This window comes from Natator depressus, chromosome 25, assembly GCF_965152275.1.
Source record: "Natator depressus isolate rNatDep1 chromosome 25, rNatDep2.hap1, whole genome shotgun sequence".
NCBI classification, from domain to species: Eukaryota; Metazoa; Chordata; order Testudines; family Cheloniidae; genus Natator; species Natator depressus.
In genome coordinates, this window is record NC_134258.1 from 14,089,204 (window position 1) to 14,113,654 (window position 24,451).

Below are 24,451 nucleotides of genomic sequence, written 5' to 3' on the forward strand. Positions count from 1 at the left end.
TAAAGGGATCTCGGGGAGCGTGTGCGAAGCAGACACTCCCAGACAGCCATCGTTATTAAAATCTTACTAGTGTTTTATTTCTATGGTGGCAGCACCTGGGAGCCTCAGTCATGCACCAGGAGCCCATTGTGCTAGGTGCTGTACTTTATTATTATGCTTTTATTGTTGGGATAGAATCACAGAATCATAGAAGATTAGGGTTGAAAGAGAACTCAGGAGGTCGTCTAGTCCAACCCCCTGCTCAAAGCAGGACCAATCCCCAACTAAATCATCCCAGCCAGGGCTTTGTCAAGCTGAGCCTTAAAAACCTCTAAGGATGGAGATTCCACCACCTCCCTAGGTAACGCATTCCAGTGTTTCACCACCCTCCTAGTGAACTAGTGTTTCCTAATATCCAATCTATACCTCCCCCACTGCACCTTGAGACCATTGCTCCTTGTTCTGTCATCTGCCACCACTGAGAACAGCCGAGCTCCATTCTCTTTGGAACCCCCCTTCAGGTAGTTGAAGGCTGCTATCAAATCCCCCCTCACTCTTCTCTTCTGCAGACTAAATAACCCCAGTTCCCTCAGCCTCTCCTCATAAATCATGTGTTCCAGCCCCCTAATCATTTTTGTTGCCCTCCACTGGACTCTCTCCAATTTGTCCACATCCCTTCTGTAGTGGGGGGGCCCAAAACTAGATACAGTACTCCAAGCGTGGCCTCACCAGTGCTGAATAGAGGGGAATAATCACTTCCGTCGATCTGCTGGCAACGCTCCTACTAATGCAGCCCAATATGCCGTCGGCCTTCTTGGCCACAAGGGCTCACTGCTGACAGGATCTGACATGCTGAGAGCAGCTAGGTTTATCTTGGGAATCTCTGATGCCCACATGACTCCAGCGTGTCCTATTTTGCTCAGGACACTTTCCTGGGGATCCCCTCTGATCCACAGCTCCCGGGGCTGAGCACTGCGATGTTTGCTCCCGCCTTCCAAAGGAGGTGGATCTGACAGCATCTCCTCAGAGTCCCATGCTCCTGAATGCTCCCGCTCAGGACAGATGCATGCATAGGAGAAGGGTGAGCAGAGTCATCTGAGCACAGGCCTGGGTGCCGGGAACTCCTGTGTTCTAATCCCACTGCTGACACCAGCTTCAACCTTGGGCAAGGCACGTGTGACTCTGTAAACCGGGCATGAGATAATTAATTTCTGTGCTGTACTCTATGGGCCATGGAATAACAGCCAGCCCCACAAAGTCACCGGGCCACCACATGAGGAGGTGCCCAATTCCTGCCAGCATAAGCAGTACCATGCCATTGCCTGGGCTAGAATTGTACCTCCTTCTGCCAGCCCAGAAGTCTGCTCCTGCCTACATACACAGTGCCAGGCAGGAAAGTCATTCCCAGACCACCTCCAGCCCTCACAGTGATAAAGTCCTTCTCACCCAGCTAATCCACCACCAGGCAGCACAAGGATGGGGCTCCAGGGCTGTAAATCTCTAGTTCTCCTCCTGGTGAAATGGCTCTCGCGAATGCACAGGCTAACATGCTCTGCTCTCCTGACAACTCTGACGCAGGAGACGTACGGTAATAATTAATGCTCCTCATTACGGCCGCTCTCTACTTAGCTTAATACCCAGTGACCCTGCTTTGCAATCCTATTAATGCGCTGCCCCCCTCATTACATTGCTCTGCTCCCTGCACCAGGGAGTGTGCGGATGGGTTTTCACAGCGCAGGCCACGCGGGAGGCGGGGGGATGTTTTATTCATATTCCATTTCAGTCTCTTCCTATGCTCCTGTTCCGCCACCTGAGAGTTGCTCTGGGAACCTAGAGGATGGAACACAGAGCCTTTCACCTTTGGGTCACAGGTTCGAATCCAGCCCCAGGTCAGGTGTTACATGCTAAGGGCTCACTCCTGGCCTGGAGGGTGGAATGAGTTTGATGGGTCTCAGCCCCACGATCCCGAGCAACCCTATGATTACAAAGCAGACTGAGGAGCCAGAGGATCTGGTTTTGGTAGCAGGGAGCTGGGAAGATGCCCCAGGTGACTAGGTTAAAAGCCCCGATGCCAGTGAATGTACAGCCGGCCGCAGCGTGTGGGCAATTTGCATGATGAGCAGAGCCCCACAGCAAGGACCATGCTTAGACTCACCCCACAGTCCCCACCCTCACTGCTGCTGCCCCCAGAATGTTTCGAAGCTCAGACTTTATCTTTCTATGCACCCGGTTAGAACTCCCCACAGGCCCCTCACCATCTCCTCTGGCCTCGGTCACCGCCCCCTCCTCGCTGGCTTCCCCGACCCCTGCGTCACCTCCCCTCAGCATCACTCCCCCTACAGCAGCCCGGTCAAGCATCTCAACCTCCCCTTGACAGCCCTGCGCTGCCAACCCACCCTCATTGCTGCCTCAAAGTGTTGACCAACTTCTTCCACCACCACCTCCACGTGCCCCGACCCCGGTGCCACTGCCCACCTCTCCTTCACAGCTCTTCATAGGGCCCGCTGCTCCCCTCACCCTTGCAAGGAACTGTGGCTGGGCAGAGGGGCAGGTGGTGGAGAGCTGCCAGTAGCAAGTGCGTATAAAACCAGTCCCGGCCGGGTTTGACTCCGGCGGCCCCTGCCCTGGGATGAAGTGTCTCGTTGTCCGAGGCGGTGAACTGGGCAGGGCAGGAACCGTGTCTCCCCAGGGCTGTGCCAACGGCGCTGATGGCACCGTGTGTGCCCCGAGCACGTCCCGGGGCAGCCGGAGGCTCCTGAGTCACGTCCCGAGAGCAGAGTCCTGGCCGCAGCACGGCGCGAGGTGTTCGGGTGACGGGGGGCGCTGGCTTTAAACCTGGGCAGGTCCAGGGCAGGGCCTGGAACCCCACCCCCAGAGAGATCCCTGCCCTTCGAGAAGCTTTTGCCTCCCGCACCATGGCTGGCCCTAGTTGGGGCAGTGCAGGGGTGTTATCTCCAGCAGCTGGCCAGGGGCAGCACTGGACCCGAAGGAACCCACTCTACGCCAGGCAGGCACCCAGGCGAGGGGAGGGATGGGCAGGGCTGAAGCCTGCACTTTACGGCTCCCTGCACTGTCCTTGGCCTCTGGGTAAATGCACATTCAGCAGCAGCCACAGTAGAGCCACAAATAATCCCCGAGGGGGAGCCCCTGACACATGCCAAGCGGGCGGCTAATCCTGGCCGGGTGAGGGCTCAAGCTGTGAGGAGCTGCTAGCGCGGGGCATTCGCCGACCCGATCCCAGCTGACGGGCTTGGCGACAGGGAGAGAACGGGATTAAGGGTTTAAAGATTCACCCGGGGAGGATTCTGGGGCTGCCAGGGAAAACGCGAACTGGGGATGGTTTTTTTTTTGCTACTTTTCCTCTTGCCTCCTTGTCCCGCTCCTTGCCCTGTGCCCACACTTGGTGCACAGCCCCTTCTGCCCCACAGTCTCTGCCCCATGAGGCCTGCAATCACTCTGAAGCGTTCAGACTCAAACCTACTTTGCCAGCTGCATTATTTCCCTGCATTGAGGGAGTCAAAATGGTGTAAACATGTAACCTGCCACAGGGGCTGATAGGGTGCTGGGGGCACCCTCATTAGGATGCTCAGTGCACTCTGCTGGCTGGGGGCTTTCCAGCTGACTCCAGTCAGAAGGGCAAGGGGAGCGATTGTGTGTACCAGGAGCTCCCGGGGTCCTTGCACTAGGCACACGAGGGTGCACAATGGTGCATGTGGACCCCGCATCTCCGCTGCCTCAGGTGAAGTTGGGGATTGTTGGGGATTGGTCCTGCTTTAAGCAGGGGGTTGGACTAGATGACCTCCTGAGGTCCCTTCCCACCCTGATATTCTATGATTCTAAGTCACGGCTGCGTCCAGTCAGCTGTGCCAAACCCCTCTGCTCTTGGACACTGCAGACGCCAGACCGCCGGGGACAAATTAATTCCGGTGCAGCTCGGCGGCAGGCGGCTCTGAGCCGGCTCTTGTCAGCAGGCAAAGATCTCCCTGTGTCAGGGCAGGTGGAGCCCCCCAGCCTGGCAGAGCCTTCAGAGCAAATGGTAGCCATCAAGCAAGGCCCCACATGGCTGGGCAATGAGACTGATCTTAGGGAACAGTAGCGCCCCTCTGTGGACTGCTGGGAAAGGAGATCCTGGAAGGAAGAGGAGCATATGGGTGCCTGGGCCTGGAGTGGTGCTAATGACCTGGGGGGCTGGGAAGTACCCCTTGCAATGCCTGCATTTCAGCCACTGCATCCTCCCCCGCTAGTCAGCAAGGAGCAGAGCCAGCGTCTCCACTCCAGGCCTGCAGCTGTTACCAGTTATTTAGTGTCTAATTCTGCAACTTGGATACTAAAGCTGAGTCTGGTTTTACTGTCCCCAGCACGAGCCCCGACAGAAGCCAGCGATTGTTCTGATTGTTCATTAGGAACCATTGCTGCCTGTTAATGCATTGTTATTGGCTAATTATTGTGGGTGATTTGTTACTGATCATTAGCAGTTTATTCTTTGCTGTTTTTTATGAGGGATCGTTAGTACTGATTCTCTCCCGAAGTCCTCTGCGTGCGGGGCCATCCACAGGCGCGAACCTTGGGAATGTCTTTCCAGAGCAGCCACGCACACATCGGTTGTTTGAGAAGTTACGGAGTGAAAGAGGATGGTGGCTGAGGCTGTCGGGAGCAGAGAGGGTCTCACCCCCAGGAAAGGGAGGAAAGGCAGGGTGTGGTTCCCAGCGCCCCCGGCCTCATGTTCTGTGGCTTGCTCGGCAAACTCCTGCTTCCGGAGGGAGCTGTAAATATAAAAACACATCCTGGGGGGATCAGCAGAGTGACCAGAGGCTGCAGGCAGCTCTAGGAAGAGCCAGAGCTGCTGGGCTAAAGCTGAATAAATGAAAACGTAAAGTCCGTGTAAGAGACCTTAGCCCAGCAGAGGGGACGGGCAGGTCACAGGAAGGCCAAGGCCATCCCCAGCATGCTTGCCCCAAACGACAAGGCAGGGGAACTGTGGAGAGAAAATGTGCCCCACCTAGCTGCCCGAACCAGCAATCTGTGAGCGTGTCCAAAGGACAAGGGATGCAAATCTTGCAGTCCGAGAAACTGACGGAGGCCCCAGTTCTGAGGTTCGATGACGGACAATAAGCACCAACGGGGGCCTGGCACATCCCTCTTACAGCAGCATGGTCCCAACAGGAGACAATCGGCTTCTGCGTCACATCGTGTCATAACCATAGGGGTAGCCTAAATTCCTCCTTACCTGTAAGGGGTTAAGAAGCTCAAGTAACCTGGTTGGCACCTGACCAAAGGAACCAATGGGGACAAAAGATACTTTCAAATCTGGTGGGGGGGGCAGAGATTTTGTTTTGGGTTCTTTGTTTCTGTGGCCGTTGGCACTTGGGACTAAGAGGGACTGGACCGGACATCAGTCCACGTTCTCCAAATCTTCCTGAACAAGTCTCTCCTATTTCAGACTTGTAAGTAACAGCCAGGCAAGGCATTTGAGTTTATCTTTGTTTTCTCAACTTGTGAATTTTCCCTTTGCTAGAGGGAAGTTTATCCCTGTTTTGTTGTAACTTTGAAACTAAGGCTAGAGGGGGTTCCTCTGTGCTCTTTGAATTTTCTGATACTCTGTAAGGCTAACTACCAGCCTAAGTTTACAGAGGTGATTCTTTTACCTTTTTCTCTTTAAATAAAATCCTTTTTTTTTAAGAACCTGACTGATTTTTCCATTGTTCTAAGACCCAGGGATTTGGGTCTGTCGTCCATTTGTAACCAACTGGTGAGGATATATGCTCAAGCCTTCCCCAGGAAAGGGGGTGTAGGCTTGGGGAAATATTTTGGGGGGAATAGGACTCCAGGTGGTCCTTTCCCTGATTGTTTGTTAAATCACTTGGTGGTGGCAGTGATCCCAAGGCAAGAAAGAAATCTGTGCCTTGGGGAAGTTTTAACCTAAGCTGGTAAGAATAAGCTTAGGGGGTCTTTCATGTGGGTCCCCACAGCTGTACCCCAGAGTTTAGAGTGGGGAAGGAACCCTGACACAGTCACTAACAAAACCTGAGTATCAATGTGCTCAGATAGAGAAGGCGGCTTTGGCCTGAGTCCCTGGGCATAAAAAGTTTCATGACTCTATTGATGGGAGGCCAGCGCTAGCTGAAACTGACCATAAACCGCTTACAGCGATGGCCAAGGTGGACTGGCAAACGCCCCCGGGCTCCCCTGAGCATACGGAGATCAGCTGTTCAGCTCCAGTGGCAGGGTTTGCATGTTGAATACAAACCTGGGAGAGAGCTGCTGATTACGGAGGCTTTTGTCAAAAGGGCGCTGCAGCTGAGTCCAGAGCTCGACAGTGTACACGTCGATCTGATTAAAAAACACCCCTCCAGCCTCCCACAAACGGTGAGCTGGGACTGCCAGGCTCCTGCCTGGGAGTGATGGCTGGTATTTGCACAGGATGGCTGGGCCAGCATATTCCCAGCCCCTAGCGTAACGCCCCACCTGGACTGGAGGCTGCTGGGCCCGAACAGCAAAGGGAGCAGCGCAGGCTGGTGGCTAGGAGGCAGCCTCGTGGGGCTCAGAATGTTTTTGTTCAAGAGGGAAGCCCGGGACAGCTGCTCGTGGGGAGTCCCAGGAACTCCAGATGGGGTCTCAGGACAGTTGAAGCAGGGTGAGCTCCAGCCTGGGAGAGGGAAAGGGGAAAAAACAGCGAGTGAGAGCAGACGGTGGCTCCTGCCCTCCTCCTGAAGCCCTGCTGCAAGCAGGTGAAACAGGCAGTGGCAGAAACGGCTGGGGGAGTGAGAGGGAGGCTGCCCAGTGCTGGGGGGCAGAGAGGCCAGTCGCCAGTGGGGCAGCAGCTGGCACCAGAAAAGAAGGGATGCAGCAAGTGGCTAGGGCCCAGTTGTGTCGTCGGAGGAGCGCCAGGAACAGAGCTGAGAGGGAGAAAGTCCTGTTCAGGAGGGAGAGGAAAGATCGAGCCTGGGGAATAGCAGGGCTAGCCACAAAAGGGACAGTAAGAGACAAGGCAGAGGTAGAACAGGAAAAAAAGGAAAGTTAAAGGAAGAAGAGTGCAGATAAACAAGGGCCAAACTTACAGAAGAGTCTCTAAGAAATCATCAGACAAACATTGTTAGCAAATGGTGAGAAAAGTCAAGCAAGAATGAAATGGGAGGGAAATAAGATGTAATAAAAGATAAACTGTAATTAAAGGGGAATAGACTTAGGAAATAAGGAGGAAGTGAGCTGGAGTGAAGATAAGAAAACAGGAAGGACTGCGTCACAACTTCTGGTGAGCGTCCGAAGGTATCCAAAGGGCAGTGACAGGAACAGAGAAATTCTCAGAGAGCAAAGGGACTGTAAGCCAGAAAGGAGCCGAGGGACTGATCAGTCAAGAAGCCAACACATGGCATCGAGGAACAGCTGTCTTTCTTGCAGCTGGAACTCCAAACAGCAACCAAAGATTGCACAAGAGAGAACTAACCAGCCCCAGAACTCTTCCTCCGAACTCCGGGCTTGCAGAGGCTGAACGCTGAGGAACTGAAAAGGGAGCGAACACCGGTGGGGTTTATGTTCTAGTGCATGGTATCTTCTAATTCCAGATTCTGTCATTCCATAAATGTTCATTGTTACCTATAAAGTGAATTTAATTAAGATACTAGCAGATAATAGAGCAGAGGAAGAGTTTACAGTAATTTATGGTGTAAACCTAAATAGTTCCTGCTAAAACAACTACTTTTGATTTAGCTGGGATTATTCCCCATGTCATTGATTTATACTGTACCCCAACTGGTTGACAGAACATAATTTGGACTCTTAGATTCACTCTGCCTCCCCTCAGTGCTCTGATTCAGAACAGCCCTCCATCAGGCCGATTATGCTCGCACCAACCCAGGGAGGAACTCTCTGTAGGAGATGGGAATTTTTTTTCAAAGCAGCAGGGTGGGGATTCCTGAATTGTTGCAAAAGAAGACGTTAAAGGACACATGAAGGTCATTTAGACATAGAAAAATCTAAGCGAAGGGCCAGAAGTGTTTTTTATACTGGCCCCAAATGAACAGCGACATTCAGGAAGCTGTTAGACCTTATTGCCTAGCTAAAAAATACAGGAAAAGTCAAGAAAAAGAGCCCATGCTGGTGGCACAGGACAAACTGCCCCCCTGAAGCAAAATAGGTACAGATTTATTTATGCTGGCTGGGGAAAAAAAGCCTGCACTAATCCCAGGCAATTATTCTCACTTCCCTGAGAGAGCCTTACTGGCAGATACTCCCGCTGACCATGGGATTGAGCGTATCAAACCTATGTTTGCTAGACGCAGCGTGTATCACATTGTGATGGCTGACGGTGGGCAGCAGCGCAGTGGCTGTGGGTGTGAGTTTAAGCAGTTTGCAGTGGTGTCTGGGTTTAGACAGGTGACCCCCAGTCCCTGTTATCTTCAATCCACTGGGCTGGTTAAAAATTGTGTCAGCATCATAAAGCATCGACTGAAAGAGGCTGCAGTGCCAGGCTGATCCCTACTTAGCACTGCAGCATCCCGCCAGCGAAGCTGGGGTGTCACTTGCTGACGTTTTGTTCAACAGGAAACTGACACCTGGAGTGCCGGCATGGTTAGAAACCGATGTCAAGAGTCACAGGGGACTTGCAGACGTCTACAGAGACAGACAAGGCAAACAAAAAATCTGGGGTCGCTGGGTGTCTCTGTGATGGGAAACAATGGTGCTAAGCAGCAGGAGTGTCACAAACAGGTGGCGCTGGGGTCAGATGGGGTTGTTCCCCTGGACAGAGACATTCTCCGGGGGAATGGGCGGCACCTTCTCCAAATCCCAGAAGGGAGGGAGATGAGGAGCACTGAGTCGGTCCCTGTGTCCTAGAGCATCTCAGACACGCAACAACCATGGCAGGGTGCGACAATGGAGCCCCAGGCCATGGCAGTCCCAGGAGAAGTGGGACCAGCCACCTCCTGCCAGCGGCGGTGATGGTGTTCCAGGGCAGCCCACAGGCCAAGACAACCGCCCTGGGCACTCCAGACACTCCCTGAAGATTGGTTTCAGAGTAGCAGCCGTGTTAGTCTGTATTTGCAAAAAGAAAAGGAGGACTAGTGGCACCTTAGAGACTAACCAATTTATCTGAGCCATAAGCTTTCGTGAGCTGCATCCGATGAAGTGAGCTGTAGCTCACGAAAGCTTATGCTCAGATAAATTGGTTAGTCTCTAAGGTGCCACGAGTCCTCCTTTTCTTCCTTGAAGATTGTTAGTGGGGTTCGCTGTTGGGTTGGCTGTAAGCATTTGCACACGTGTGTTATGGCCATGTTGGTTTACGTTTTGGCTGGGGAGGGAAGGCGCGGTACTGGGGACTGTGCCGCTAAGGACTGAGCTTCCCAGAGAGAGACTCTAGGCAGGGCGCTGTGACACTTTCGCTTGTGCTGCACCTGCAGCTAGAACCTGCCTGAACACCGCTGGGGGACGCCTCAAACAGGCGGAGGGATACAGGCTCTGGCCACACTCCAACAGGCGGAGGGATACAGGCTCTGGCCTCACTCCAACAGGCGGAGGGATACAGGCTCTGGCCACACTCCAACAGGCGGAGGGATACAGGCTCTGGCCACATTCCAACAGGCGGAGGGATACTGGGCTCCTCGGTGGGCAAACGGAAACAGGCGGAGGGATACAGGTCCTGCCCACGCTCCAACAGGCGGAGGGATACTGGGCTCCTCGGTGGGGAAAGGGGAACAGGCCCCTATCCCATGACGGGTGGAGGGATACGGGACTCTACAATGGACAGAGGGAAACGAGCCCCCAGAATGGCTGCAGGGATAAGGGCCCAGCAATGGGCTGAGTGTTGTGGTGGGTCATGAGTCACACATTACAGGGGGTGGGTGTCTACACAGGGCACTGGTGGTGAGCATTAGCGCCCGGCTGGGTCTGGTAGGCTCCACGTGCTGCCAGGACAGTCGTGCGCTCTCTGTCAGGCACGTGCCATCTGCAGTGAGGCCAAAGAGTTTTACAAATCAGGGTCAGTGTCATTGTCCTTGTTTTACAGATGGGGAAACTGAGGCATGGAGGGGGGCAGTGACTAGCCCAAGGTCACACAGGAAGTCGGTGGCAGGGCTGGGAATAGAACCGGGAGTCCTGACTCCCAGACCATGCTGCCTTCCTCTCCCAGGGACTAGATCTGTGACCGTGGAGTGAACCTGTGGGGGCTCGGGAGGTGGTGGGTACAACACGAACTCATTCACCCCAGGCCACCGGCTCTTCTGCAGCCGGGAAGTAGCTACCTGGGGCCAGGTGCGTTGGCCTCTTTGGTGCAAGCTTGCACATAGTAGAGGGATCCCAGCTGCCAGGGGTCTCAGTTCCCCCTGCCCCCAAACACACACAATTAGCAGTAACTGCCAGAGAGACCAAGCCCCTGTCCCCTCCCCCATCCCACATACACACCCGGCCAGAGCAGGGCCGGGGCCATGTGTGTGGGCAGTGGGGTGTAGGGGAGGCTCCTTGGCAATGCATGGGGGGCAGCTCTCCCTATTTGGAGGGGTCAGTAGGGGGCCCCACTCCACAGCACTCATTGCAGCTGGACAATAACCCTCTCTCCATCCTCCTGCACTGCTGCTCCTGCCAGGGGGCTGCATTGCACTGGGCTGGGGGGGCCTTCATGAAGCCAGACATCCCAGCAAAGCTTCCCCCACTTCCCCTGAGGCCTCACTGGCTTCCCCAGCCCACCCCGCCCTCTTTGGGGAAGGAAGCCCCCTTCCCCATCTGGCGTGCAGCAGGAGCTGTGGCAATCCCTTGGCGTGCGCTCGCCCGGCCTGGCGTCACTTACCCAGCCCGAAGACAGGGAGGAGGGACAACCCGAGCAGGAGCCAGCAGCCGGCATCACCCATCACATTTACCATCCTTAACCTGCAAGGAGAGAGAGATTTTTGAAGACAAATTCTCCCCGTACCCAGCTCCCTGTTTGTTTAGTGCCTGCACCAGCTCGTAAATCACCAGCGGGCACTGAGGCCCCCGTGACACCCAACCTCCCTGGTGAGTAATGGAGAAGAAATGGCCTGCAGTGCAATATCATCTCCACTTAGGGAGACGGCTTTAAACGGCGAGGATTTAATCCCATTCTTGGTGAGAAGATGCCTCCGGAACTGAGTGCTTGGAGAGGCGGCTGGATGGGGCTGTGAGAGCAGCCAGCGGGTGGGGTCAGGCAGGAGGAGGGATTGAAAGCCATGGGCGAACAGCGCCCCGTGCAGTGACACGGGAACGGGCCACCCGACCCGCCTTCGAACCCAGGCTGAGGCCACCCACCAAAAGAGACGGAGGAGCTAGTTCGTGCTCCCAAGGGAGGTTTGTCCCCAGCATACCACTGCTGTCTGTCTCTGCTCAGTAAGGGCTGGGGCTGGGAGAGCAGAGGACTGCAGGCTGGGATTGAGGGGCATTGGCAGAGCTGTGCGTGGGGCGCCCAGGGCTGCGATAGCCCAACCAGCCCCTGGCCCAACATTTGCCCCGTCTCTTCCTGCTGCTTGGATCAATTTCAGGGCCTCAAAGCTACCTCCTCACCCTCGCCCATTGGTGCCACTCTAGAAATGCAAAAGGGTTAAAACTCAAGGTGTTTTGGACATTTCTTGTTCTCCCTGCTGGCCCAAGGGAGAGCCCTACATGTAGGGGGCAGGCTCAGGAGATCTGGGTTCAAGTCCAAGCTTGGCCATAGCCTCCCTATGGGATAGCTCAGTGGTTTGAGCATTGGCCTGCTAAACCCAGGCTTGTGAGCTCAATCCTTGAGGGGGCAATTTAGGGATCTGGGGCAAAAATTGGGGATTGGTCCTGCTTTGAGCAGGGGGTTGGACTAGATGACCTCTTGAGGTCCCTTCCAACCCTGCTATTCTATGACCTTGGGCCAGTCCCTGCATCTCTCAAGGGCCTCAGCTGTAAACAGGGGATAATGGGCCTGCGCCGCTCTGGCCAGAACTGTCTCACTCTGTCTGTGCTGCGCCCAGCACAGTGATGGACTCTCCCTCTCCCTGTGGGTTCCCTGGAGTGGCTAACGGTGATGTGCTGAGGGGGGCGAGAGCTCCCCACAAAGAGGATGGGCCCCCTCTTTCCTCCATGTCACTGGGGCTTTGTGAAGCCTGATCTTCTGCATTACGGACCCGCCAGGGCTGCAGAGCCAGATCTTGGTGTCCCGCCCTGCAGGGACCCCGACAGGCTCGCTCACTGAGCTGCTTGCTGGAGTGAGCATGGATTGTTGCAGCAGAGGACCTGCCCCCAACACACACACAGTCCCATGGCTTGTTTGTGGGACAGCAGGGGGCTTGTGGGTCAGGACTGAGGGGATCAGCAGAGCCATGCCCGGCCTCCAGCTGGCGTGCTCCAGATCTCCTGTTCCCGAGCGTTACCATTCAGCAGCGGCCTCCTGCTGGGGCTGCGCGTGCCGCACAAAGACGGCAACACTACTTGCTTAAAATCTCCCATTAATCTGTTTTACTGCAGCGCCAATTACGATTTTCTAAATCATTTGCTCTCCAATCTAGGAGAGGAAGTTCAGACAAATCATTCTCCCATCCCAGCACGCGGCGATGCAACTGCCGGCTGCTTTTACAGCCCCGGTTGGCCTCAATGCACCTTGCTGCTCTTTGTTCAGGATACAAAATGCAGCAATTTTAACCAGCCCACAGTCCTCCTCCTGCCCCCCGCACCCCCGGCTCCCACACACAATGGCCAGCAAGGAGGCCAGGCCATTCCAGGAGCCAGCTGTCTGGGCAGAGAGAGACTAGGACCTGGGCTTGTAACTGCCCCTTTCGGGGATTCTTGCCCCGGCTATGCAGCAGCTGGTGCTGTCGGAGATAGGACGCTGGCTCTGAGCTGCGTCTAGGGCTGCAGTTGGATACTTGTGTAAATCCACTGAAATCAACAGTCACTCTGGATTTACGCCAGTGTCACCAAGATCAGGATGTGGCCCTGACTCTGAATTTACACCAGGGTCACCGAGATCAGACCCCAGCTGCGATTTCCCTCCCTCCTGTGTTGGGGCTTCTCCTTCCCCCAGAAGGATGGAGATCCTCCCTCCGGATGGCTCTAGCCATTGGCATTAGTTACTGGGGGGCCTTCCAGCCCAGGGGTCAGCTCTGCTGGAGAAGAACCCCCCACCACGTGAGCACTCTGTGACCTGTGCAGCTGGAGAATCCAGCCAGGCACTGCCCCAGGATTCACGGCAACATCCCCTCCCCATCCTGGAGACGCCCCTGCCCCTCCGAGGTGGGGGGATTCCTTGTCCCCAGGCCTCAGCCCTTTGGCACAATCGCAGCCCCGGCTGCTCCTGTGCCTCACTCTCCCTGGAGTAAGGCTGGAGCCGGCACATAGTGACCGATGCTCCCTCCCCACTGGGCTGGGTAGGAGACTCCACAGGGCTCAGATTCCCCCGGGTGGTAGAACCTTGTTGGTCCCATCCTATCTGGCACCCTCTGTGGCTGTGGAAGGCAGGCCAGGGCTACTGCCCCAGGTGCATTGCCCAAGGGATACCATGAGGCTGGGCTCTGCAGAGCCCTGAGACCTCAGGATTCCCGGTGGTGGGTGGATTCCCACCAGGCCACACCACTCTCCAATGAGAGCCACGTGGCAGCTGCTGTTGGCAGTGCAGGGTCGCTAGCTCCCACCCTGCTGGGATATCCTGGTGCCTGATCAGATCTAATAATGTCTCCATAGGCAGGAGGTGCCAGGTGATGGCACCGGGGCCCCTGGAGGTGGCAGGGGCAGGGATGTTATTGGGAGGAGATGTAATTAGCCCAGTGGCAGCATTGTGTCTGGGAGGTGTCCACTCAGCCCCCCGCTGCTGGCACCAGGCTGCTGGCGTCTCACGGCACTATCCAGGCACCCAGCCCTGACACTTATTGCTCTGGCACATGGGCTGTGCACTTGAGCTGGTGATGGCTCCTGACAGATGGGAAAGGAGGCTCCAGTTAGTGCCACGTTCTGCTGACATACAGCCCATCCAAAGCTCGCCTGGCATCTCTCCATTGCCTTGGGACAAGGCGCATACCTTATGTTCGTCTGGTCCCCGCACTCTGTCACTTACGGTACCATCCAGAGGACATAACTGAGATCAGGGCCCCATCATGCCGCACGCTGCACAGACATGGAGCGGGAGACCCATGCCCCAGAGAGCTCAGTCGCGATAGATAGAGGGTGGGAGAGGAAACTGAGGCACCTAGAGGGAAAGTGACTTTCCCAAGGCCACCCCGCAGGTCTGTGGCAAAGACAGGAACAGCTCCTAAGTCTCCTGACTCCTCATCCATGCATCCTCCCTGTAAGCGGCTGTCAAAGCAGATGGATTATAGCATTTCCCCACTAGCCATACCCAGATCCCTTCTGCGGTCTCTGTCCAGTTTGTAAACGGCTCAGCCCTGGCACAATGTCTGGGGGAAGCCAGTGGGAGCAGGGAGGAGCATGGGAGCTCACAGACAGAGAGTTTATTCCTCACAAAACCATCAGTGTGGTCGCATGTCCAGCGCTCATAAAGGGCGCGTCATCTTAACTGGGGGGGGGAAATCTGGCTGCAAACACAGCACGTGACAGCGCTCCTCCGAGTCACAGGACCGCAGATGAGATGGAGAGATTCAGAGAGCAGAAGCCCGTCTGTGTGTCTGTCTGTCCAACCATCCATCTGCCCCCCGCGCTATAAGGTGCGCATGGCAGAGAACGGGCAAAATGTCTCAAATGGCATATTTTTTCCATGAAAAAAAGTGGCCATTGGTGGGGCAAAAGTCAGGACAAATGTGTGTGAGGAGGCTGGGGGTTGGCACATTCTGGGGGGGGTTTTTTTGACATAAACGTTAATGTTAAATTTTCAGATTTATTTTTTTCCTTTTCCCTCCTCCTTTTTCTGTGGCGAAAAGGAAAAGGAAGCAGAGGGGAGGGGAAATGCAAAGACTGAATAGGCAACACTGGAAAATTTTGGTCAAATGTTTTGCAAAAAATAACCCCCCCTCCCCCCCAACAAATTTCTTTTCACAGCTTGTAAATAAAAATGTTTTTGACGTTTCAACAAATATTTTCCTCTCCCCACCTGGCCCTGCTTTTCCAGCTCCACGGGGCAGTGTCTCTCACCTCCAGGAATCTTTTCAAGTAAATATAGGAGATCAAGAGGTGCCTTGATCATGGTGTATAAGGGTTTTCATGGGGAGGAAATACTGGTTGCCAAAGGGCTCTTTAATCTAGCAGAGAGAGGCCAAACAAAATCCAGTGGCTGGAAGCGGAAGCCAGCCAAATTCCAAGGAGAAATAAGGCCCCGATGTTTAACAATGACGGTGATTAACCCTGGACCAAACTCCCAAGGGCAGTGGTTCATTCTCCATCTCTTGATATAGTCAGCTCCAGACCAAATGCCTTCCTGGAGATGTATTAGTCAAACCCAAGTTATTGGACTGAACACAGCAGGACTGACTGGCCTGTGTTATCCAGGAGCACAGATCAGATGATCAAATGGTCCTGTCTGGCCTTAAACTCTTTGTATCTGTGAATCATTGTATTGTTTGGAAAGGCTGTGCTGTGCTGGGACATTCCCAGCTGGTGGAGGGAGCCGTCTGTGACCGGGCTGATTGCTGCCGGTGCCCCTTGCCTCTCTTGCTTTGATGCAGAACCTGTTCACGCACCCCCTGCTCAGCCCTCAGCCTTCATCTCTGCAGGGTAACAGGGTCTTTCCTCTTGCAGATTCCTCCCAGACCTGGAGCCTCCCTCAGGCTTTCGGACTTGTGCAAAGGGCTGGTGAAGCTGGGGAGTGGCCGAGCAGAGGGTCCCCTTTGACATGGGGGAGTCCCCAAGATGAGGTAAGGCCAGTGTAGTCCCCTTCTCTGCCGTCCACCTGCAAAGCGTGTGTGGGGGGTTGTCCCAAATGCGGCTGCCAGGGCCATTTAGAGCAGCCCTAAGGCTGCTCTGTGCTATGGTGAGGACTGGGCTGGCAGAACTGGGGAGTTGCAGGCCCCCCCGCGCTACGGATACTGGGCACAGCTGAGAACTGGGCCCAAGATCCCCCCACTGGCTCAGCAGCAACACTTGTTCCCCACAAAACAGCCGGCCCAGAGGTGAAAGTACCAGGGCTGTGGAAGGAATGATCCTGCATCCTGCGGAGCTTAGAGCTTGAGCCCACCCCTCAATCATGAGGTACGGCTGGGCTCAGTCAATGGACAGTCAGTGGGTTCCTAGCAAAGGGGCCAGACCCCTCCCAAGTCAGGAGTTGCCGTTCACGCCTGCTCTCAGAGAGCAACGGTGCCATGGTCCACTCAGCAGCCGCTTCCCTCCAAATGTCCCTCGGAGTGGCCAGACCACAGCTGGGCTCTGGGCCTGCAGGAGGTCTGAAACAGACAAGCCCAGAGAGCAGCTGCTGGGATGCTGCACCTCTCTGATGAGAAGGTTGGATATCCTCAGGGATTGGATATGGGCCTTTCCCTTCTAGCGGGCACTGGCTCTGAGCCAGTCCCAGGGTAGGAGGGACTGGGACACAGGGCTTTCCCCTCTATGGGGGTGCTGGCTCCGATCTGGCCCCCAGGGTGGGGACCTGGCTGGCTTGGGGGAAGGGGGAAAGGAATATGGGCCAGTTTGGGGTGGACTGGCTGGCTTAGGGAATGGCATATACAGAGCCTCTAGCCTGAGCTGAATCTAGTCCCAAGCTGCAGTGACAAAAGTTTCCATGTGCCATTAGTCTGGTGGTCATGAAGCTGGCGGGTCTCGATCCATCTCCTGGCACTAATTGGCTCCCTTGACAGCAATCTAAGCAGAGACTCAGTCAAGGATGGGCTGGGGTTGACGCGAGGCTGGCTGCTGGCATTCTCCAGGGGCAGACAGCACTTTGGCAGCTCACCCCTTTCAGATCAGCGCAAACCCAGACTTTACCCAGCACTTCAGTTCTGCAAAGGGGGCTCTTAAAGGGGCATGCGCCAAACCCTGATTCCATGCACCAGGCCGGACTGCCCCAAGCTTCGGCCCAGGCCCGGATCATTAGCAAGAAGCAAAGTCCCCTAGGCTGGAATTCAGCTTCCCAGTCGAAACAAAAAGCGGCTCTATACTTTCCCTTTCCTTCCCGTTTAAAGAAAAAATAGCTTGACATTATCAAGCTCTGAATGTTGCACATTTCTAAATCCTCCCCATTGAAGTGCTAATTTTGACTTTCTCTGAGGCCTCAGGAGAGAAAAAGCTTTTCCATCCCAAACAATTAATGTCTGATGGGCAGCCTGCTCTGGGGAATGAGGCATCTCCTGGGGCGCCCCAGGGCTCCCACCCATTCCCCGCCCTTCCCCCCATGGGTTTGAAACTCCTCACTCAGTCTGAAGGCTTTACAATAACGGTTAGGGTTTAGGCTGTTGGAATGCAGCCGCAAACCAGTCATGACTGTCCGGAGAAGCCACAGCAGGAGGAAATGAAAGTCCTTGAGGCCAGAGCTCCCCAGCTGGTGCGACTCACTCAGGGAGTCGAGGGAGCAGAGCCCATTCGCATCAGCTGATATTCTGACCCATGGTAGTGAAAGTGGCACAGGTGAAAAGCCAGCACCTGTCAGTAGAGGCCAGGTGACAAAGCCCTGGAGAGCTTGCTCGGATGATGTAATGTGTATACCTCCAAATCTTGCAGTGGGGAGAGGGGGAAACCTCGTGGATGGAATTTCCTTGGGCCCAATCAGAGCTGGGATTCTCCTGCCTCCCCTGGATCCTTTGGTTACAACTCAGCTTGGTTGATTTTAGCTCTTAATACAAGAGCACTGGTTTTGTTTTTTCTTGTCTGCCTCCAAATCTGTATGCACAGAGCTAGCACTACCCACCCCTTCATGGTGCTGGCTCCCAGGGGCTGCTCCGAATTCAGTGATAAGCAGGGATTGACCTCACAGCTCCCTCCCCCTTGAACTAAAGGAGAACCTCGTTAGCGGTACAGGGCCTATGAAACACAGCTAAGCAATTCCGATTCCATCCAGCAGCAGGCGGTGGCACAGCCACAGAGGGAGCTGACCACAGCAGGATCCTTGTCTGTAACAATGGCTGGCCCTGGCCCTGAACACTGAGCTGTGAAATGCACATGACATTACCCTGGCCCCTGAAAGCCCGTGTTTCTGAGCAGTCTCTTGTCGGTCATGTCTACAGCCAGCGGGAGTTTTTGAAAAGCCTTTTTTAGGGTGAACAATCCCAACTGGTTGAAACCAAATGGTTCCTGGGAAAAGGGCCGGTTTTGATGATTTTCCCATTTCAAAATCATCCGGGTCACGTTTCGATATTTTCTAAACTTTAAGTTAATTTATAGTTAGGTCAAAACTGAACCAAAACGTCTCAATTGACCCCACCTGAAATGTTCAGATTTTCAACTTATAAATGTTTTTGAGATTTTGAATTTTTGTCTCATTTCAGGAGGGGATTTTTTTTTTCAAATCTGTGAAATTCTCATGGAACAGGAAAACCATTTCCCACCCACATCTCGATACATCTGCTAAATTTGGGTCCAGATTTCCAGCAGGCCAAAGGTCAGTGGTTTTTGGATGTAGCTATTCAGCCTCAATCACACACATCAGTGAATGTGCCCTCCCAACGCTTCACTGAGACAGATCACTGCTATCACCCCCCATTTAAAGATGGGGAAACTGAGGCATGGAGCCGGGAAAGGACTTCCCTAAAGTCATCCACTCTGGCTGCAGATTTTGAGCCTCCGTCACAAGACCATCCTCCCCCTCGCTTAGAAAGGAAGGCATCAATGGTATATTGCAGACCAAGATCTAGCTAAGGCCTAATTCTCCCGACCAGAAGGATTGTCTGGGAACCAGGCTGAGCAGGGCTGTAGGAACCTCCCAGCTGACAGGAGCCCTGGTTTAAGAATCTGAAGAGCAGCTTTAATGTGCAAATGTGTAAATACTCCAATAAGTCCTTCCCTGTGTACCCAGCAAGTTGTTTTGGATAGTGGCTCCCGGCTGAGCAAACGCCAGGCCAGCACGGCTGGGGAAACATTTAGTATTTTATTTAAATGTTAAACATGAAAGTTGCTCTTTGGATTGTGAACCCGGCATCCAAGAGGGCTGGGAGGTGGATTGAAGGGGAGCCGGGCTGAGCCCCAGGTCAGATTAACGCAGCCTGTATCCTAGGTTCACTGCGAACCCCGGCTCGGGACAGGGGATGGTTTGCCACCTGTGTTACCTGCCAGGTGGAGACGCCCACCTCCTTGTGCTGAGATGGGGCAAAAAGGCAGCTGCTCCCGGTGCCAGGAGGTAGCTTTTGTGTTTCCACACAAACAGTGGAGCAGCTGCCTTCTGAGCCAAAGGTCCAGGGTTGGGGCCAAATTTCAGATGAACCTGGGCCCAGCTTGGGGTGCCCAGGAGGGACTCCGCAGGAATCACCTACCTAGCATGTGGCTGGGAGCAGATTTAAGTTAGTGCTTCAGGCCAGAGTCTTCACTGAAGCTCAGAGGAGTCATGGGGGTGGGGGGGGGAGTTGTTCAAACTCAAGGCACCAGAGAGGGGAGGCTTCTCCCCCCACCGCCCCCGGAAGCCACATCCATGCGCTTGGCACTGACTCCCATTGACATCAGCAAGGTTCTTCCCAGGGACGTCAGGCCCAAGGCCTTTGGCTCCCGAGAGGCCGGTGGGGGGTGGGGACGGACAGTTTTAAAATGCCAGTTTATCCCCACACATTAAATCTTGTTGCCTGGCTCCCAGCTCCGGCACCAGCTCCCTCTCCCAGCTCAGTGGCAAGGGCCTGCATCTATAGGCCCTGGGGAAGGGTGACACCAATGGAGTTTCATTGTCCGGCCCAAACATAGGTTGCATGCTGCTGCCCATCCCCGTGGCGTCTGGGCATGTCCCATGTGAAACTGGTAGGAACAGCCAAGTCCCCAGCAGACTCCGTGGCGTGGCACATTGTGATGCTGTGTCAGCCTCTGATCAGCTGGGTGGGGATGTGGGGCCAAGGGATCCCTGGGGGCGATCTGCATTGCGCAGACCCCCCTGCTGGGGGGCTGGAGGAGACGTGCACACCAGGGCCACCCCTGGGTGTTCCCCGTGGCACTGGGAGGCAGGGCGCTAGCAAGGCCACAGGTGCCCGAGTGTGTGAGGCCCGGAGCAGAGCCATCGGGGGCAGTGGGGAGTTTCCCAGGCCCTGTGACTTGGCAGGTGGGGCAGGGACAGGGGCTTTCGGGGATTGGTTATGTTTCCTGCACCCAGTGGTTAGAGCTGGGAGCCTGGCCATGGCAGAGGGGCTGCACCCTTGTCCGTGGTGCTGACACCATTGAAGATGCAGAGCTTGCAGTGGGGCGCTTCCCGGGGCAAGCAGACACCTACTGGGGGGTGGGGCTGATCCCCTGCCCACACACAGAGCGTGCAGCCCACACCCCCTTGACCCTCTCACAGGGGGCCTGGCTCTCAGCTCCCTGACCTGGTGTAAATACGGAGCGAGCCCGTGCCGCCGCTCACCACACTGGTGTCAAGCCAGCGCACGTGTGCGGAGAATCAGACCCAGAGAACACAGAGAGCCTGCCCCTCCCCCAGTGCACCCCCAATTGTGTACAACCCCCCCACGGCCCAGCAAACACCTGTCACAGCCCTGCCCCCCAGCACACCCCCATTTGTGTACAACGCCCCACAACCCTGCACACCCATGGCCCAGCAAACACATTCACAGCCCTGCCCCCCCAGAGCATCCCCATTTGTGTACACCCCCGTACACCCACAGGCCCAGCAAACACGTCACAGCCCTGCCCCCACAATTGTGTACAGCCTCCCACAACGCTGCTCACCCACAGCCCAGCAAACACATATCACAACCCTGCCCCCACAGCACCCTCCATTTGTGTATAACGCACACACAATGCACAGCCAAACACACATCCCAGCCAGCTCCCTCCACACACCCACACACAGCACCTCATTGCGCTGTCACAACACGGCCAGACAAGCATCCCCAGCAGGCAGTGCAGGCCCCCAGCCAGCTACCACTACCAAGGGCTCGAGTGGGAGTGGGGGCTGGACTGTGACAGTTTCACACCCTCCCAGCCATCCACACATGGGCCGAGTTCCCTTCAGGCAGCTCAGGTGCTCAGCATCATTACTAACGAGCCAGAGTCCTACACTGCCCGGCACTGGCATGTCGGCTAAAGGTAGCCGCAGACACAAAGCCGACACAGCCCTGACAGGGGGAAAATTGCTTCAGATCTGACACGTTCTGAAGTAATAAAAAGGAGAAGATGGGAAATAAACTGCTAATAAGTCACCGAGACTCACCTGGGAGCCAGAGCCGGCTCTGGTGGCTGCGGTGTGGAGAAAGGCTGCAAAGCCTGGCACGGGGCTGTCCCTCCCCAGAGCCTTGGGGCTGCAGGGAAGGAGGCCAGATGCTGCTCAAGGGAGGCCAGTGTGAGTTTCAGGGCCGCTCCCCAACCCTCGGTGGCTGGACACAACCTGCAGGCTGACAGCCCAGGAGACAAAGGGCCAGGGGCTTACCGGGGTGTGGGCGGAACGTGAGCCATCCAGGGCTGGGGTTTGTTCTGCTCAGGCTGTCTCTGGCCTTTATCTCTTGGCCGGTGGAGCAGCAGGGCGGCCGTGTGCCTTGTGGTGACGGGCTGGTTGTTCTGCTCCTCGTCGGGTCCTTCGTTAGCACCCTGCCAGGCCTCCTCCTCTGGCAACAGTACGTGTAACCGCTGCCTGGCCCGTTCCCTCCGGGCCCCATTTCACCCTCCCCTCTCAGATTGCAAACTCCCTGCAGCAGGGACCGTGTCTGCGTGTGTATGTACAGCGCCAAGCACAGCAGGGCCACAATCCTGCCCGGGAGCCTTTGGGTGCTACTTGGACTATCAATAATCTCCCTTAACGAGCCCATGCTCAGAGTGTCCTGCCTGGGTCCCCCGACTCCAGCCTTTCACCGGCCTGGATTTGGTTAAAACCTTAGCATTAAACTTTGGGGGAAAGGGCCCGGCCCACAAGGCTGTTCCACTAGGGACACCGGGAGTGGGGAAGATTAAAGGCCTGTCAGTTCCCTCCCCCATCTCCCGTATTGCTGCTGGGGGCCTTTTTCACCAGCCATGGCATGTGAATCATAAAACGCAGCTGTCAGCCTCTGAGGGCAAGGAGATGGGGCCTGCACGGCTCTGGGCTCAGAGATGGGTTTAGAGTTCAGACCCTAAGCAAAGGGGCATTTTAGTTCCCCCAGTCCCAGAGGGGGGATGCACCCCATCTTGGGCCCTTCTAGAGTCCAGGCTCCATCCCACCACCCACAGACTAGCCCACCTGCGGGAAGTGGCTGGGGCCTACGTCTCGGAAAGTTTCCCTAGGAACTTAGACCCTGTGGTAATGGGCCCAGATAGAGGGGCATACATGGGCCTGGGAGACAGGTGGACAGACAGACATGGCAGGATGGAGGAATGGGGTTGGAGGTGGTTGGATGGTTGGACACAGGGATGGGGTGCAAGGGGTTGGCTGGATAGGTAGGCAGGGAACCAGGCCAGGCTTCCTGTCTGCCCCACAGCTGGCGGGGAGGGGGCTCGTTCAGTGGCAAGACCCTCCCGGAGAGACGTGGCACTAAACAGGGCGCAGCCCCAGTGTGGCCAGGGCAGGAGGAACGCTAACGGCCAGCGGCCTCCACCAGAGATGGTGGCTTCAGGCTTCTTGCCGGTGACATGGGCAAAGGGCTCAGCCAGTTCCCACATCCTCCTGCTGGGGAGGGAAGCCAGTCCTCAGGGGTGTCACCCACACGCACGGACACGCGGACAATGGGGGATGAATACATCCACATGCACAAATCTGCTTCCTTCACAGCTGAGCTGACATTTTACAGTGGGATCCTATTTCAGCTCCCCTCCTCCGCGCCCCGATTCCCCGCTCTGATCACACACCCTGGTCAGGAACAGCAGCCGGCTGCCCCCGGGCATGGCCCGGTTTTCCTCTTGCACCTGAGGTTGAAATCCCATTCCCCCAGCTCCTGTCCTAAATTCTGGGTTGCCCAGTGTGGGTCCTTCTCCGATACAGTGTGATGGTCTTTGGGTGGGTGGATGGATGCTCACGCACAGTCTTCTGTCCTCTCCTAGATGCAACCAGAACTGCTCAGCTGTGAATCATAGGCCCTATACTGTCCATCGGGGAGGAGTCTCCTTATAGCTCAAGCAGTAGGGGCCTGTGCTTTCGGTTCTGAGTTCCAGTGCCACCTGCACACACAACACCCAGCACAAACATGGCCAGGGCATGTCAACCCCCGTGCTGCTGCTCGGTACGGCTGGACAGGGAGCCCCCCACTCGCTGGGATCACGGGGCTCCACCCCCACCCCGGGCTGTGGGGAGGACTGGCCCCCCTGTGCTTGGAGACGCAGCAGCCACCCCCAGGCTGTCCGGTTTCACGGGCAAAGCCGGATGTAAGGCAGATCCTCCCTCCGCCCAGAGGGGGAGGCCGGGGCTGGAGCCTGGCAGTGGTTGAGGCCAGGGGGCCGCAGTAAAATGCTTCGCTGTTCAATGTTAACTAATGCGCCCGCTCAGCTGTGGCACCCCATCCCCCTGACATCAGCATTCCTGCAGGTTTCACTGAAGCAGCAGGGAAGATCAAGCAGCCCCAGGGGAGTGGAGTGAAGAAACTGCCTCCAAGATCTGATCAGGCTCTGAACTGGAGTCAGGAGTTGCGGGGGGGGGGTGTTATTTTTGGGGATGGGGAAGACTCTGTCTCCCCCCCCCAGCCAATCTGTTCCTGGATCTGCCTACTTAGGGCCAGATGCTCAGTGTAAATGGGCTGCCCGACTGAAGCCACTGCCCCAGCCAGGACATATCCTTGTCCCCAGGGGTTTGCATTACAGTTTTGCTAAATGATGCAGCTTCTCCCTCCCCTCTGCCCCCGGGAACATCCCTGCTAACCGCCTTTGGGGCTGGGGGGGGCCTCAGCAATGGATACGCCTGAGCCAGGAATTTTGTGAAATTAATTCAGAGCCAGAGGCGCAGCTCAGCAGGGAGCTGAAATGGCCCCGGGCTCCCCCCCTTGAGTCCAGTGAGGGTCCCAAGCCACAGTCCTGATCCCATCTGTCTAGGCGTTCCCCAGCCACGGGGCTGTGCAGACACAGTCCCACTCTCCTCCCCAGAGCAGGCTTCAATTCACAGCCAAGGAAGGCAAAGACCAAACCTAAGGAGGGATGCCCTGTTTTCACTGGCTTCTAACTAAACGCAGCCCACAGGGCCCGGCCCAGCTTGGCTGTGACCTGCTAGGGGAGCCCAGAAAGTGCTAAAGCGGCTGCAGCCAGGCTTGGTACTAAAAACAGCTGCCGTTGCAAAATACAAGTTTGGTCAGAGGAAAAGGTCACTGCAGCTACTGTCCTTCCCAGCTCCCCCGCCCCTGGAAGGTTGGTTCCTTCGCCAAGCAGCTGCCTGATCCGATTCCTTTGGGGAAACTGATGAAGGTAAAGCGGTCCCAGGGGAGAGCACAGGGGGTGGCTGTCCATTCTTGAGGTGTAGGTGGCTCAGGGTGCTGGGGATGAGATATGGCGCCCCAGGTCACTGGCTGGGAGGCAGCTCAGAGTCATTCCTGGGAATCAGAGTGGAGGGAGC

The 24,451-nt window shown here is 55.8% G+C and overlaps 1 protein-coding gene across 1 annotated transcript in view; it reads right to left on the minus strand.

The window, feature by feature from the left end:
* NCAN (neurocan) overlaps positions 1–24,451 on the minus strand; it is an 80,098-nt gene that overhangs the window by 46,101 nt on the left and 9,546 nt on the right. Inside the window, exon 2 of the mRNA XM_074939610.1 lies at positions 10,757–10,836. Within this exon, the coding sequence (XP_074795711.1) occupies positions 10,757–10,829 (73 nt within the window). The 5' untranslated portion in view covers positions 10,830–10,836. The remainder of the gene's footprint in view (positions 1–10,756; positions 10,837–24,451) is intronic.